Consider the following 14,610-nt stretch of genomic DNA (forward strand, 5'->3'; position numbering starts at 1 on the left):
GCATGTGTGTGTATGAGGCACTGGGGGGGGCATGTGTGTATGAGGCACTGGGGGGGCATATGTGTATGTGGCACTGGGGGGGGCATGTGTGTATGTGGCACTGGGGGGGCATATGTGTATGTGGCACTGGGGGGGCATATGAGTATGTGGCACTGGGGGGGCATATGTGTATGTGGCACGGGGGGGCATATGTGTATGTGGCACGGGGGGGCATATGTGTATGTGGCACGGGGGGGCATATGTGTATGTGGCACTGGGGGGCATGTGTGTATGTGGCACTGTGGGGACATATATTTCTGGCAGTGTGGAGGCACCCTTTTTTTTACATTTTTATATGTATGTGGCGCTGTACTGGGACATTATATGTATTTGGCACTGTACAACAAGACTAAAAACGGAGTTAAGACAAAAGGTCATACTCCTACAAACGTCATAACGAAAGGTGTGCGCACAAAATGTGGTGCGGCTTTGTGAAAACTAGGCCACGCCCCATTTTTCGGCGCGCGCATGATACTGACTCTTGCCCTTGAGTACAGATCTTTTCTGGCTCTTTGCCTCTGACTGGTTGGCCACCCCTGTTGTGGGGAACCCAGACACACAGACTTTGTTATGGGGTCTATATGAATAGTAATCTGTTCTCCCTCAACAAAAACTAGATCCAACAATTTGTGATAATGAAAACTTTACAAAGTATTATGGACAATAGGTGCATTGTTTTAATAATCAGAAATCTGTAAACAATGAAAATATAAGGTGCAAAACAAATTAAACATTTACAGTATCTGATGTCATGGAAAGCTACAGATTGTTAAATAAAAAAAAAAAATTTATATATATATATATATATATATATATATATATATATATATATATATATATATATATATATATATATATATATATTTATATTGAGTATCCCTTATCCAAAATGCTTGGGACCAGAGGTATTTTGGATATCGGATTTTTCCGTATTTTGGAATAATTGCATACCATAATGAGATATCATGGTAATGGGACATAAGTCTAAGCACATAATGCATTTATGTCACATATACACCTTATACACACACAGCCTGAATGTCATTTTAGCCAATATTTTTTATAACTCTGTGCATTAAACAAAGTGTGTCTACAGTCACACAATTCATCTATGTTTCATATACACTTTATACACACAGCCTGAAGGTCATTTAATACAATATTTTTAATTACTTTGTGTATTAAACAAAGTTTGTGTACATTGAACCATCAAAAAACAAAGGTTTCGCTATATCACTCTCACTCAAAAAAAGCCGTATTTCGGAATATTCCGTATTTCGGAATATTTGGATATGGGATACTCAACCTGTATATAAATCTCAAGTACACATATGTACAGCACACTAAGCAACCCACCTATGAGAGCACTTTTCATCCAATTATTGAAGTTCCTTAGGTAAAAGATGCGAGACTGACTGCGCTGCTGCAATCCACACTCCTGGAGCTCATTGTAATGTGCAGCCACTGCGGAGGCATGGCCTTCTTCTACACGCTGTGCACACAAACACAATAACCATGAAGTTAAATGATGAAATTCTCAGCTGTATTAACAATAAAAGAGGCGACAGTTCAAAGTAGACGGAATATATTTACTTTACGATGGCGTTACAACACAATAAAGGGTGTCTAATGTGGTACATCTTATCTACTGATGTTTCACTGTATGAACTCAGGACAAGCCTCAATACCATCAATTAACTTGTACAAATTTAGGGGGGGGGGGGAATAGAGGTGGATGCTGTTTGCACTGCGGCTGCATCTTTGGACACAGCTGCTGTGAGAATACTTAAAAGCCACAGGAGGCAGCTTGTGTGAAATGACGTCCACCTGTGGCTTCTGTGTTTTGCTGCTGCATCTAATAACGCAGCATCAGGTCACCATCGGCCATCTGATTAAGCCTAAACTTACTCAGAATGGCTGCCAGAAGTCCTCTGCTGGGGCCATGAAATCTGCGTCGTGCCTCAGCACTCTCACTTTGTAAAACTGTCCCTGTAGCTGCCTATAAACAGCCATAGCATGCTTAGGGGGCACTGCGAGTGATCTCGCAGGACTCATTCTGCATATGCGCAGTCCACCCACCATCAGAACTGGATGTAAATCATCAAGTTAAAGTACATTTCTTAAACTAGCCCTTAGACTTAATAATTAAAGACAACATGCTCCCACAGCGACATACAGATATGTTCTTTCTTTCTGTTACTTCAATCGTGCCAAGCAGCCTCGCCCTGCACCAGACCCATTGTGATTCGGCTGAGCATGTCACTGGAAATCAGAGTTTTTTTTGCTAAATAAAACTGGGGGCGACAAAAGTACATTGCTAGCTTACACCCGTAGCTCGCGGGCTACCGGTAGCTCGCTGTAGTATTTTCGGTAGCTCAGAGCGCACTGGCACTACTCCTGCGTTCATTTTTAATATGGTGCCGGCCGCCAGCCAATCAGAGCTCATGGACCAGCAGTGGCGGCACCTGATTGGCTCACTTACCCGGCACCATATTTTAAATGGCCGCCGCCGCAGACCGTCACCCTCACCAAAGCCGCTCTCCGGACATCACAGGAGAGGCGCGCGCGCTGCACTCTCCTCCCCTTCCATCCCTAATGCAGGAGCAGCACCGGTGGCAGTAGAAGCCAGCAAGGGTTAGCACTGTGTGGAGCACTATATCGGACACTGCTTGGGGGCATTTTATCTAGCGCTGCGGGGGGGGGGGCGCATTTTAAATGGCACTGCTGGGGGGCATTATTTGTGTATCTGGCACTGCTGGGGGGCATTATTTGTGTATATGGCACGCACCACGCGGGGAGGGGCATTACTTGTAAGAATACATCCACATTGAGGCCACACCCACTTTCACAAGAACACACGCGCATTTGGGGGGAGGGGGTCGCTCCTTCAGAGGTTTAATTTTCCGAAAGTAGCTCACACCCCAATTAAGGTTGGAGACCACTGGCTTATACTGATCAAATTGATGTGCAACATGCGTGTGCGAGTCTGAATCTGTAAGAAGTGCTCCAATGTGAGCATCAGCGGCTTTTCCCCACATCAAGTTCCATTGTGCTACTGCTGTGACTTAATGTCTGTAAAACCAATTCCTTGCCATAAAAACGTTGCAGCCTATCATCTCTGGAACACTGGCTTTTCTGTGCTTTTGAAATGTGACTAAGATGCAAAGTTTACAGAAAAATACAGAACATCTCTCCTCTCAGAGCGTATCATATGGCGAATGGACAACCAGTAAATGAGGACACATCGGTATTTGCATTAGTGACCACAGCATAAAAAAACTAGAGGGTGCTCACTTCATCAATACAGAAATGCACCAAACCTATGGGGTGTTCAAGAAAAATAGTTAAAGAGGAAATCAAGTGATATTACTCACAGCGATTAATCAGACACTGGCATTTTTCTAGTGATATTTACAAAAAGTAGAGAAAAGCCCATCTTAATCACTGTATATGTTTGTACCAGTGTCCCAAATTTTATTTTAAAAGGGCAAAAAATAAATAGGATTTTAATGGGTCTGGGACTCCATGTCGACACCAAAAAAGTCGACACCAAATGGTCGACACACCTTAGGTCGGCGTGGACAAAAGGTCGACATGAGTTTATTTTTTGTGTCGTTTTCTTCGTAGAGTGATTACCATTCCCAATTGTAGTCCACGTGGATCGTAAAGTATGAAAAAGTTGAAAAAATTAAAGAAAAAAAAATTATATGAAAACCTCATGTCGATCTTTTTCCATGTCGCCATTGTTCATGTCGACTTTAGGTGTGTCGACCATTATGTGTCGACCTGGAGTCCGGATACCGATTTTAATTACCTACTGGTAAATCCTTTTCTCATAGTCCATAGGGGATACTGGGAATCCATTTAGTACCATGTGGGTATTAGACGGGTCCACTAGGAGCCATGGGCACTTTAAGAATTTGATAACGTGCACTGGCTCATCCCTCTATGCCCCCCCTACCAGACTCAGTCTAGGAAACTGTGCCCGAGGAGATGGACATATTTTGAGAGGATATGGATAAGGAAAGTGGTGAGATTTCGAACCAGCACAACCAGAACAAGAAGAAAGCCATGCTAACCAAACTTGAAAACAAGAACAGCAACTGCTGAACCAAACAACAGTAGTTAAACAAGCAATGCCGATACACCACGGGCAGCCGCCCAAGAGGAAACATCCAACCTAGTAGAGTGGGCCTGTACAGATTTTGGAATCAGCAAGCCTGCAGTGAAATAAGCATGCTGGATAGTGAGCCTGATCCAGCGAGCAATAGAATGCTTTGAAGCAGGACACCCAATCTTGTTGGCATTATATAGAACGAATAGAGAGTCCGATATCCTGTGACGAGTTCGCTTTACATATACCTTCAAAGTCCTTACAACATCCAAGGACTTTGAAGCAGCAGATACGTCCGTAACAACCGGAACCACAATAAGCTGGTTGATGTGAAACGCGGACACCACCTTAGGAAGAAATTGCAGACGAGTCCGGAGTTCAGCTCTGTCCTCATGGAAAATCAAGTAGAGGCTCTTGTGAGACAATGCCCCCAGCTCCAACACACGTCTTGCTGAAGCCAAAGCCAAAAGTGTTACTGTTTTTCACGAAAGATACTTAACGTCTACCTCCTGTAACAGAAAATAGACGAGGCCGAAATCTGAACTTTTATGGAGTCTAGGCGTAGGCCTACATCCACTCCCATCTGTAGAAAAAGCAGGAAACGTCCCAGATGAAATTCCACCGCAGAATATTGTCTGCTCTCACAACAAGAAACATATTTCTTCCAGATACGATGGTAATATTTTCACGTTACACCCTTCCTGGCTTGGATCATAGTCAGGATGACTTTGTCAGGAATTCCTCTCCTGGCTAGAATCAGCCGTTCAACTTCCATGCCGTCAAACGTAGCCATGGTAAGTCTTGATAAACGAACGGGCCCTGCTGTAGAAGATCCTCTTGAAGAAGAGGTAGAGGTCACGCATCTTCTATTAGCATCTCGAGAAGATCCAAATACCAGGCCCTTCGCAGCCAGTCCGGAGCAATGAGAATTGCTTGAACCCTTTCCCTTTTTATTGTCTTGAGAATTCTTGGGATCAGAGAAATGGGAGGAAACAAGTACACAAGCCCGTAGACCCCGCTTGAGCTTCTTGTTGAGTGGAGAGTCCATCATGTCGATTTGTGGATAACCCCACCGACGTGCTAGCCCTTGGAACACCTCCGGGTGGAGGCCCCATTCCCCTGGGTGTAGGTCGTGTCTGCTGAGGAATTCTGCTTCCCAGTTGTCTACCACCGGAATGAAAATTGCCGACAACGCCACTGCGTGTTATTCCGCCCAGAGGCGAATTCTTGACAGCTCTGCGTTGTAGATCGCCCTGAGTTCCAGAATGTTTATTGGAAGAACGCTTTCCTGACTTGACCATCTTCCTTGAAATGACCATCTCCCTTGAAACTGCACCCCTTGGGTGACTGCACCCCAACCACTGAGGCTCGCAGAATCCAATTCTGAATACCAAACCTCCGACCCTCGACAAGGTGAGAAGTTTGTAGCCACCACAGGAGGGAGATCCTGGCTTTTGGAGACAGACGAATCCTCTGATGCATGTGAAGATGCGATCTGGACCATTTGTCCAACAGATCCAGCTGGTAGGTCCTCGCATGAAACCTTCTGTACCTAATTGCTTCGTAAGAAGCCCCCATTTTCCCCAGAAGGCAGATGCACTGAGATTCGGGTCAGCTCCAATACAGCCCGAACCATTGACTGGATCACCATTGCCTTTTCCAAGGGAAGAAACACTCAGACTGTGTCCAGTATCATTCCCAGAAATGTAAGCTTCCGCGTTGGTGCTAGGTGTGATGTTGGAAGGTTCAGAATCCACCCATGATCCAGGAGTAATCTAGTCGTGACACCACTGTTTTCCGACAAATGCTCCCTGGACGCAGCCTTCATCAGAAGATCGTCCAGGTAAGGAATTACGTTCACTCCCTGTCTGCGGAGTAGCATCATCATCCCTGCCATCACCTTGGTGAACACCCTTAGTGCCATAGAGAGACCAAATGGCAGGGTCTGAAACTGGTAGTGACAGTCCTGCAGTGCAAACCATAGATAAGCCTGATGTGGCGGTCAGATTGGAATGTGAGGGTACGCATCCTTGACACCCAGAGACGCTAGGAATCCCCCCTCTTCCAGACCTGAGATCACCGCTCTCAACTTGAACACTCGTAAGTATGGGTTCAATGATTTGAGATTCAGGATCGGTCTTACCGAAACGTCCGGTTGCGGTACTACAAACAAGCTGGAATAGTATCCCTTGTTTTGTAAATGAGATGGAATTGGAACAATTACCTGTGACAGTAACAGTTTTTGAATGGCGATTTGAAGAATCTGCGAGGTAGGAGATCCTGGAACTCCAGCCTGTAGCCCTGGGATATAAGGTCTATGACCCAGGGATCCTGGCAAGATCTTGTCCAGGTGTGACTGAAGAATTTTAGTCGGCCTCCCACCCGCCTGTTTCCCAGGCATCACAATCCACCGTCATACGGAAAGCTTTGAGGAGGCAGAGCCAGAGCTCCGTTTCTGTGAAGCAGCAGCCGCTGGTTTGTGCGATTTACCTCTAGCCCCTGGCGGCGGTAGAAGCACCTCTAGACTTGCCCTGAAACTTTGCAGTCCGAAAACACTGTAAACTGGGTCCGGAGTAGGCTTTCCTAGCTGGCAGACCTGCAGACGGTAGATAGATGGACTTACACATAGTAGCTCGCGAAATTCACTTGTCAAGTTTGTCGCCAAATAAGGCTTAACCTGTGAAGCTTCGCCTTCCACACCTTTCTTGGATTCCGCATCAGCAGTCCATTGACACAGCCATAATCCCCTGCGTGTCGACACTGCCATAGCTGTGGTGCGTGTGTAAAGCAACCCTCTCTCTTTAATGGCTTCAACCATAAAGAGCGCAGAGTCTTGTATATGCTGCAGGAGTAGAAGAATTTTCTCTTGAAGTAAGGTATTTAACCCCTCAATTAAATTACCAGACTATTTAGCAACGGCTTGAGTAATCCACCCACGTGCTATAGTGGGTCTCTGGGCCACCCCTGCATCTGTATATAAAGACTTGAGTGTAGTCTCAATCTTGCGATCAGCTGTTTCTTTTAGGGAGGCTGCACCAGTCACAGGTAGTACCATTTTACGTGAGAGCCTGTAAACTGACGTAGCCACTATCGGTGGATTTTCACATTTTTTCCTATACTCAGGAGGAAAAGGAAAAGATAAGAATAGCCTAGGATTTCAAAATTTCTTATCTGGATTAACCCACGGTTTCTTCAAACAGGGTATTTAGTTCCTTTGACACAGGAAAAGTGGCTGAGGATTTTTTCTCTATATTAAAGAAAGATTCCTCACACTCCTCTGTCACCTTATCAGGGATATTTAGGACGTCTCCGACAGCATCAATGAGAGCCTCTACAACCTGCGACAGAGTATCCTCCCCTGCCTCTAAGTCTACCTCACCTTCCTCCTTTTCTGACCCTTCATTATCAGAGTCAGAATGCAGGATATGTGCCAAAGTACGTTTTTGCGGACAAATGGCAGAGGACTGAGAGGCTGGTCTGAGTACTGAGTTCTTTTGCATAAACTCAGCCATACACTGTCTTAAGTATTGAGTCTCTTTCTCATTACGGGATAGTTTAGTCGAAATGGTGGAGATCATCCCCCTAATGGAGTCCAGCCATTCTGGCTCCACCTCACTAGCCTGAGAAGTGATACTACACTGAGCACACACTAGTGAACCCCCTGGAGAAGAGGAACACTGTGCCTTACAAGAAACACACTCTTTGCCTGACATACTGCAGCAGTGACAGCACACACTCAGGAAAAGGTTAAGTGCACAATTAACCCACAAAGAGCCCTTCCCGAGAGACACAGAGAGGATAGATCAGCACAAGGCACCCTTATCGCTAAAGCCAAGCTTAGCTGGGTTGCAGACTAAGTACCTAGATTAAGAACTTAGTACACTAATATATAGCTCCCCCCTGCTATGACCCACTGGTACCGCTGAGATAATCTGGAGGCTCTCCGGAGGTGTTGCGCGTCCCTGTCAGTCAGTGTCTGTGTCAGCTGCAGTAGGGCAAAATGGCTCTTGTGAGCTGCTGGATCCGCTCACAGTGAAGCCCCACCCCTTCAATGGCGCACGGTCTTCCTACTCTTCTTTATACTGGCTTAGTGTCTTAATGCATAAAATGGAGACAGTCCCCTTTTAAACCTGTATTGCCAGTCTGGGTACTGTGTACACTACAGTATACTAAGGGGAACATTTACTAAGCAGTGATAAGAGCGGTGAAGTGAGCCAGTGGAGAAGTTGCCACATCAACCAATCAGCAGTTATGTATCATTTTATAGTATGCAAATTACAGATGTTTCTTCAGTGCTCATTGGTTGCCATGGGCAACTTCTCCGCTCTTATCACTGCTTAGTAAATGTCCCCTTAAGTCTGGAGACTCATTCTGCCCCGTGTAGAAGCCGTGCATCTCCGTACCCTTATGACACCATAATGGCCGGCGACCTGCTAACCGAGACGCCGGCTTAGTACTAATCACTCTTCTTTCTTCTGGCTCTGTTAGGGGTGGCGGCGTTCTGCGGGAATGTACGCTCGCCGTGGTGGGGTTTGCGAATAGTTCCCTCCGGAGCTAGCATCCAGTCAGCGAGGAACAAGACCATTAACCCTTACTGGGGTTGGTTCCTCCACCCCCCACCCCCACAAGTCCCACGAAGCAGGCAGGCTGGTGCCATCCAAACAGTAAGTGCACACTTAGGTAATAATTAGACTGAGGATTTTGACTTAAAAAAAAACATTTTTTTTCCTTACACAGGAAATGTAGGCTGTCACGTTAGAAAACTGTTCAGATCATTTGTGAAACGAATAAGCCACTTGTATTGTGACTATAAATGCAATTTAATCAGCATCTTCCACTTGAAGAAAAAAAAATCTTTTTGGTTAGTTTTTTTTTTTTTTTTATTCAAAATCCTCCATCTAGTCATCATAAAAGCATAACGTTTTCCGAGACCATTCTGGATTATATTTCAAAAACAGGATAAAGGACTTTCAGTTGCCTAACTTTGTCTAAAGCATACATACCGCTTTCTTAGATGGCAAATCAAAGTCAGCCTTCCTCTTTCTTGGAGTACTCAGTACATTGGCATTTGCCTGCTCACTGCTTGTAGCAGAGCCACATGACTGCTGACCCTCTGCAACAGGACTACACTGGTCAACCAAATTTGGTTCTGTAGCCGAACCTTCCTAGAAAAAGAAAAGCAATAAGGGAATTTCAGCATAATATTAAGCTGAATTTATAATAGAGCTAAATATCCGTTTCAGTATGGCAGGATTATGAAAAAAATGATATTTTACAGTAAGACTTGTATTAATTCACATTGAGGCGAAGTTGGAAGCAAAGCACAAAAAGCAAGTAGCTCTGTACATGGACCATGATGCAGTGCAAAGGGTACAAATACATTTATTTATTTTTTACATGTAGGGCAAATACCAGCTGCTTTTGAATGTAGCCCACAAATATTGGACAGCTTGATTTGTACACTATAAATTAGATCTGTTTGGTCATTCTCTTCATTTATCTGCACATATTAGATCTCCGCCTCCTGCAGTGCACCATGGATTTACTTTGTTTTTTACCTTTTCTCCCAACTCAGAATTAGCACCTTTGTAAAGCGAAAAACATACTATGCAATTATTTGGCCAATTTGCCAATAATTGGGACATCGGACTGTTTGTGGCCAGGAAATCCTTGGCCACAAACTCGAACAAATGATTTTCCGATCAACCGTTCCAAAGCAAAAATCTCAGCCACAATCTTCACATACTGGCCAGTCTGTGTGCACGCATTTTCAATAATCTGACCATATGTCCAGGTGGAAAAATCAGGTAGTGTGTGGTTTCCGAAAGTAGCTCACACCCCAATTAAGGTTGGAGACCACTGGCTTATACTGATCAAATTGATGTGCAACATCCGTGTGCGAGTCTGAAGCTGTAAGAAGTGCTCCAATGTGAGCATCAGCGGCTTTTCCCCACATCAAGTTCCATTGTGCTACTGCTGTGACTTAATGTCTGTAAAACCAATTCCTTGCCATAAAAACGTTGCAGCCTATCATCTCTGGAACACTGGCTTTTCTGTGCTTTTGAAATGTGACTAAGATGCAAAGTTTACAGAAAAATACAGAACATCTCTCCTCTCAGAGCGTATCATATGGCGAATGGACAACCAGTAAATGAGGACACATTGGTATTTGCATTAGTGACCACAGCATAAAAAAACTAGAGGGTGCTCACTTCATCAATACAGAAATGCACCAAACCTATGGGGTGTTCAAGAAAAATAGTTAAAGAGGAAATCAAGTGATATTACTCACAGCGATTAATCAGACACTGGCATTTTTCTAGTGATATTTACAAAAAGTAGAGAAAAGCCCATCTTAATCACTGTATATGTTTGTACCAGTGTCCCAAATTTTATTTTAAAAGGGCAAAAAATAAATAGGATTTTAATGGGTCTGGGACTCCATGTCGACACCAAAAAAGTCGACACCAAATGGTCGACACACCTTAGGTCGGCGTGGACAAAAGGTCGACATGAGTTTATTTTTTGTGTCGTTTTCTTCGTAGAGTGATTACCATTCCCAATTGTAGTCCACGTGGATCGTAAAGTATGAAAAAGTTGAAAAAATTAAAGAAAAAAAAATTATATGAAAACCTCATGTCGATCTTTTTCCATGTCGCCATTGTTCATGTCGACTTTAGGTGTGTCGGCCAGTATGTGTCGACCTGGAGTCCGGATACCGATTTTAATTACCTACTGGTAAATCCTTTTCTCATAGTCCATAGGGGATACTGGGAATCCATTTAGTACCATGTGGGTATTAGACGGGTCCACTAGGAGCCATGGGCACTTTAAGAATTTGATAACGTGCACTGGCTCATCCCTCTATGCCCCCCCTACCAGACTCAGTCTAGGAAACTGTGCCCGAGGAGACGGACATATTTTGAGAGAAGGATATGGATAAGGAAAGTGGTGAGATTTCGAACCAGCACAACCAGAACAAGAGGAAAGCCATGCTAACCAAACTTGAAAACAAGAACAGCAACTGCTGAACCAAACAACAGTAGTTAAACAAGCAATGCCGATACACCACGGGCAGCCGCCCAAGAGGAAACATCCAACCTAGTAGAGTGGGCCTGTACAGATTTTGGAATCAGCAAGCCTGCAGTGAAATAAGCATGCTGGATAGTGAGCCTGATCCAGCGAGCAATAGACTGCTTTGAAGCAGGACACCCAATCTTGTTGGCATTATATAGAACGAATAGCGAGTCCGATATCCTGTGACGAGTTCGCTTTACATATACCTTCAAAGTCCTTACAACATCCAAGGACTTTGAAGCAGCAGATGCGTCCGTAACAACCGGAACCACAATAAGCTGGTTGATGTGAAACGCGGACACCACCTTAGGAAGAAATTGCAGACGAGTCCGGAGTTCAGCTCTGTCCTCATGGAAAATCAAGTAGAGGCTCTTGTAAGACAATGCCCCCAGCTCCAACACACGTCTTGCTGAAGCCAAGGCCAAAAGTGTTACGGTTTTCCACGAAAGATACTTCACGTCTACCTCCTGTAACAGAAAATAGACAAGGCCGAAATCTGAACTTTTATGGAGTCTAGGCGTAGGCCTACATCCACTCCCATCTGTAGAAAAAGCAGGAAACGTCCCAGATGAAATTCCACCGCAGAATATTGTCTGCTCTCACATCAAGAAACATATTTCTTCCAGATACGATGGTAATGTTTTCACGTTACACCCTTCCTGGCTTGGATCATAGTCAGGATGACTTTGTCAGGAATTCCTCTCCTGGCTAGAATCAGCCGTTCAACTTCCATGCCGTCAAACGTAGCCATGGTAAGTCTTGATAAACGAACGGGCCCTGCTGTAGAAGATCCTCTTGAAGAAGAGGTAGAGGTCACGGATCTTCTATTAGCATCTCGAGAAGATCCAAATAACAGGCCCTTCGCAGCCAGTCCGGAGCAATGAGAATTGCTTCAACCCTTTCCCTTTTTATTGTCTTGAGAATTCTTGGGATCAGAGAAATGGGAGGAAACAAGTACACAAGCCCGTAGACCCCGCTTGAGCTTCTTGTTGAGTGGAGAGTCCATCATGTCGATTTGTGGATAACCCCACCGACGTGCTAGCCCTTGGAACACCTCCGGGTGGAGGCCCCATTCCCCTGGGTGTAGGTCGTGTCTGCTGAGGAATTCTGCTTCCCAGTTGTCTACCACCGGAATGAAAATTGCCGACAACGCCACTGCGTGTTATTCCGCCCAGAGGCGAATTCTTGACAGCTCTGCGTTGTAGATCGCCCTGAGTTCCAGAATGTTTATTGGAAGAACGCTTTCCTGACTTGACCATCTTCCTTGAAATGACCATCTCCCTTGAAACTGCACCCCTTGGGTGACTGCACCCCAACCACTGAGGCTCGCAGAATCCAATTCTGAATACCAAACCTCCGACCCTCGACAAGGTGAGAAGTTTGTAGCCACCACAGGAGGGAGATCCTGGCTTTTGGAGACAGACGAATCCTCTGATGCATGTGAAGATGCGATCTGGACCATTTGTCCAACAGATCCAGCTGGTAGGTCCTCGCATGAAACCTTCTGTACCTAATTGCTTCGTAAGAAGCCCCCATTTTCCCCAGAAGGCAGATGCACTGAGATTCGGGTCAGCTCCAATACAGCCCGAACCATTGACTGGATCACCATTGCCTTTTCCAAGGGAAGAAACACTCAGACTGTGTCCAGTATCATTCCCAGAAATGTAAGCTTCCGCGTTGGTGCTAGGTGTGATGTTGGAAGGTTCAGAATCCACCCATGATCCAGGAGTAATCTAGTCGTGACACCACTGTTTTCCGACAAATGCTCCCTGGACGCAGCCTTCATCAGAAGATCGTCCAGGTAAGGAATTACGTTCACTCCCTGTCTGCGGAGTAGCATCATCATCCCTGCCATCACCTTGGTGAACACCCTTAGTGCCATAGAGAGACCAAATGGCAGGGTCTGAAACTGGTAGTGACAGTCCTGCAGTGCAAACCATAGATAAGCCTGATGTGGCGGTCAGATTGGAATGTGAGGGTACGCATCCTTGACACCCAGAGACGCTAGGAATCCCCCCTCTTCCAGACCTGAGATCACCGCTCTCAACTTGAACACTCGTAAGTATGGGTTCAATGATTTGAGATTCAGGATCGGTCTTACCGAAACGTCCGGTTGCGGTACTACAAACAAGCTGGAATAGTATCCCTTGTTTTGTAAATGAGATGGAATTGGAACAATTACCTGTGACAGTAACAGTTTTTGAATGGCGATTTGAAGAATCTGCGAGGTAGGAGATCCTGGAACTCCAGCCTGTAGCCCTGGGATATAAGGTCTATGACCCAGGGATCCTGGCAAGATCTTGTCCAGGTGTGACTGAAGAATTTTAGTCGGCCTCCCACCCGCCTGTTTCCCAGGCATCACAATCCACCGTCATACGGAAAGCTTTGAGGAGGCAGAGCCAGAGCTCCGTTTCTGTGAAGCAGCAGCCGCTGGTTTGTGCGATTTACCTCTAGCCCCTGGCGGCGGTAGAAGCACCTCTAGACTTGCCCTGAAACTTTGCAGTCCGAAAACACTGTAAACTGGGTCCGGAGTAGGCTTTCCTAGCTGGCAGACCTGCAGACGGTAGATAGATGGACTTACACATAGTAGCTCGCGAAATTCACTTGTCAAGTTTGTCGCCAAATAAGGCTTAACCTGTGAAGCTTCGCCTTCCACACCTTTCTTGGATTCCGCATCAGCAGTCCATTGACACAGCCATAATCCCCTGCGTGTCGACACTGCCATAGCTGTGGTGCGTGTGTAAAGCAACCCTCTCTCTTTAATGGCTTCAACCATAAAGAGCGCAGAGTCTTGTATATGCTGCAGGAGTAGAAGAATTTTCTCTTGAAGTAAGGTATTTAACCCCTCAATTAAATTACCAGACTATTTAGCAACGGCTTGAGTAATCCACCCACGTGCTATAGTGGGTCTCTGGGCCACCCCTGCATCTGTATATAAAGACTTGAGTGTAGTCTCAATCTTGCGATCAGCTGTTTCTTTTAGGGAGGCTGCACCAGTCACAGGTAGTACCATTTTACGTGAGAGCCTGTAAACTGACGTAGCCACTATCGGTGGATTTTCACATTTTTTCCTATACTCAGGAGGAAAAGGAAAAGATAAGAATAGCCTAGGATTTCAAAATTTCTTATCTGGATTAACCCACGGTTTCTTCAAACAGGGTATTTAGTTCCTTTGACACAGGAAAAGTGGCTGAGGATTTTTTCTCTATATTAAAGAAAGATTCCTCACACTCCTCTGTCACCTTATCAGGGATATTTAGGACGTCTCCGACAGCATCAATGAGAGCCTCTACAACCTGCGACAGAGTATCCTCCCCTGCCTCTAAGTCTACCTCACCTTCCTCCTTTTCTGACCCTTCATTATCAGAGTCAGAATGCAG

General features: G+C 45.3%; 1 protein-coding gene across 1 annotated transcript in view; it reads right to left on the reverse strand.

Moving 5' to 3' along the window:
* Nucleotides 1-14,610, reverse strand: part of RNMT (RNA guanine-7 methyltransferase) — a 182,654-nt gene that overhangs the window by 91,134 nt on the left and 76,910 nt on the right. The window contains exons 7-8 of the mRNA XM_063923402.1: nucleotides 9,157-9,318; nucleotides 1,396-1,531 (exon numbers count right to left, since the gene is read on the reverse strand). Of these exons, the coding sequence (XP_063779472.1) occupies nucleotides 1,396-1,531; nucleotides 9,157-9,318 (298 nt within the window). The remainder of the gene's footprint in view (nucleotides 1-1,395; nucleotides 1,532-9,156; nucleotides 9,319-14,610) is intronic.

This window comes from Pseudophryne corroboree, chromosome 5 (genome assembly GCF_028390025.1).
Source record: "Pseudophryne corroboree isolate aPseCor3 chromosome 5, aPseCor3.hap2, whole genome shotgun sequence".
Taxonomy (NCBI): Eukaryota; Metazoa; Chordata; class Amphibia; order Anura; family Myobatrachidae; genus Pseudophryne; species Pseudophryne corroboree.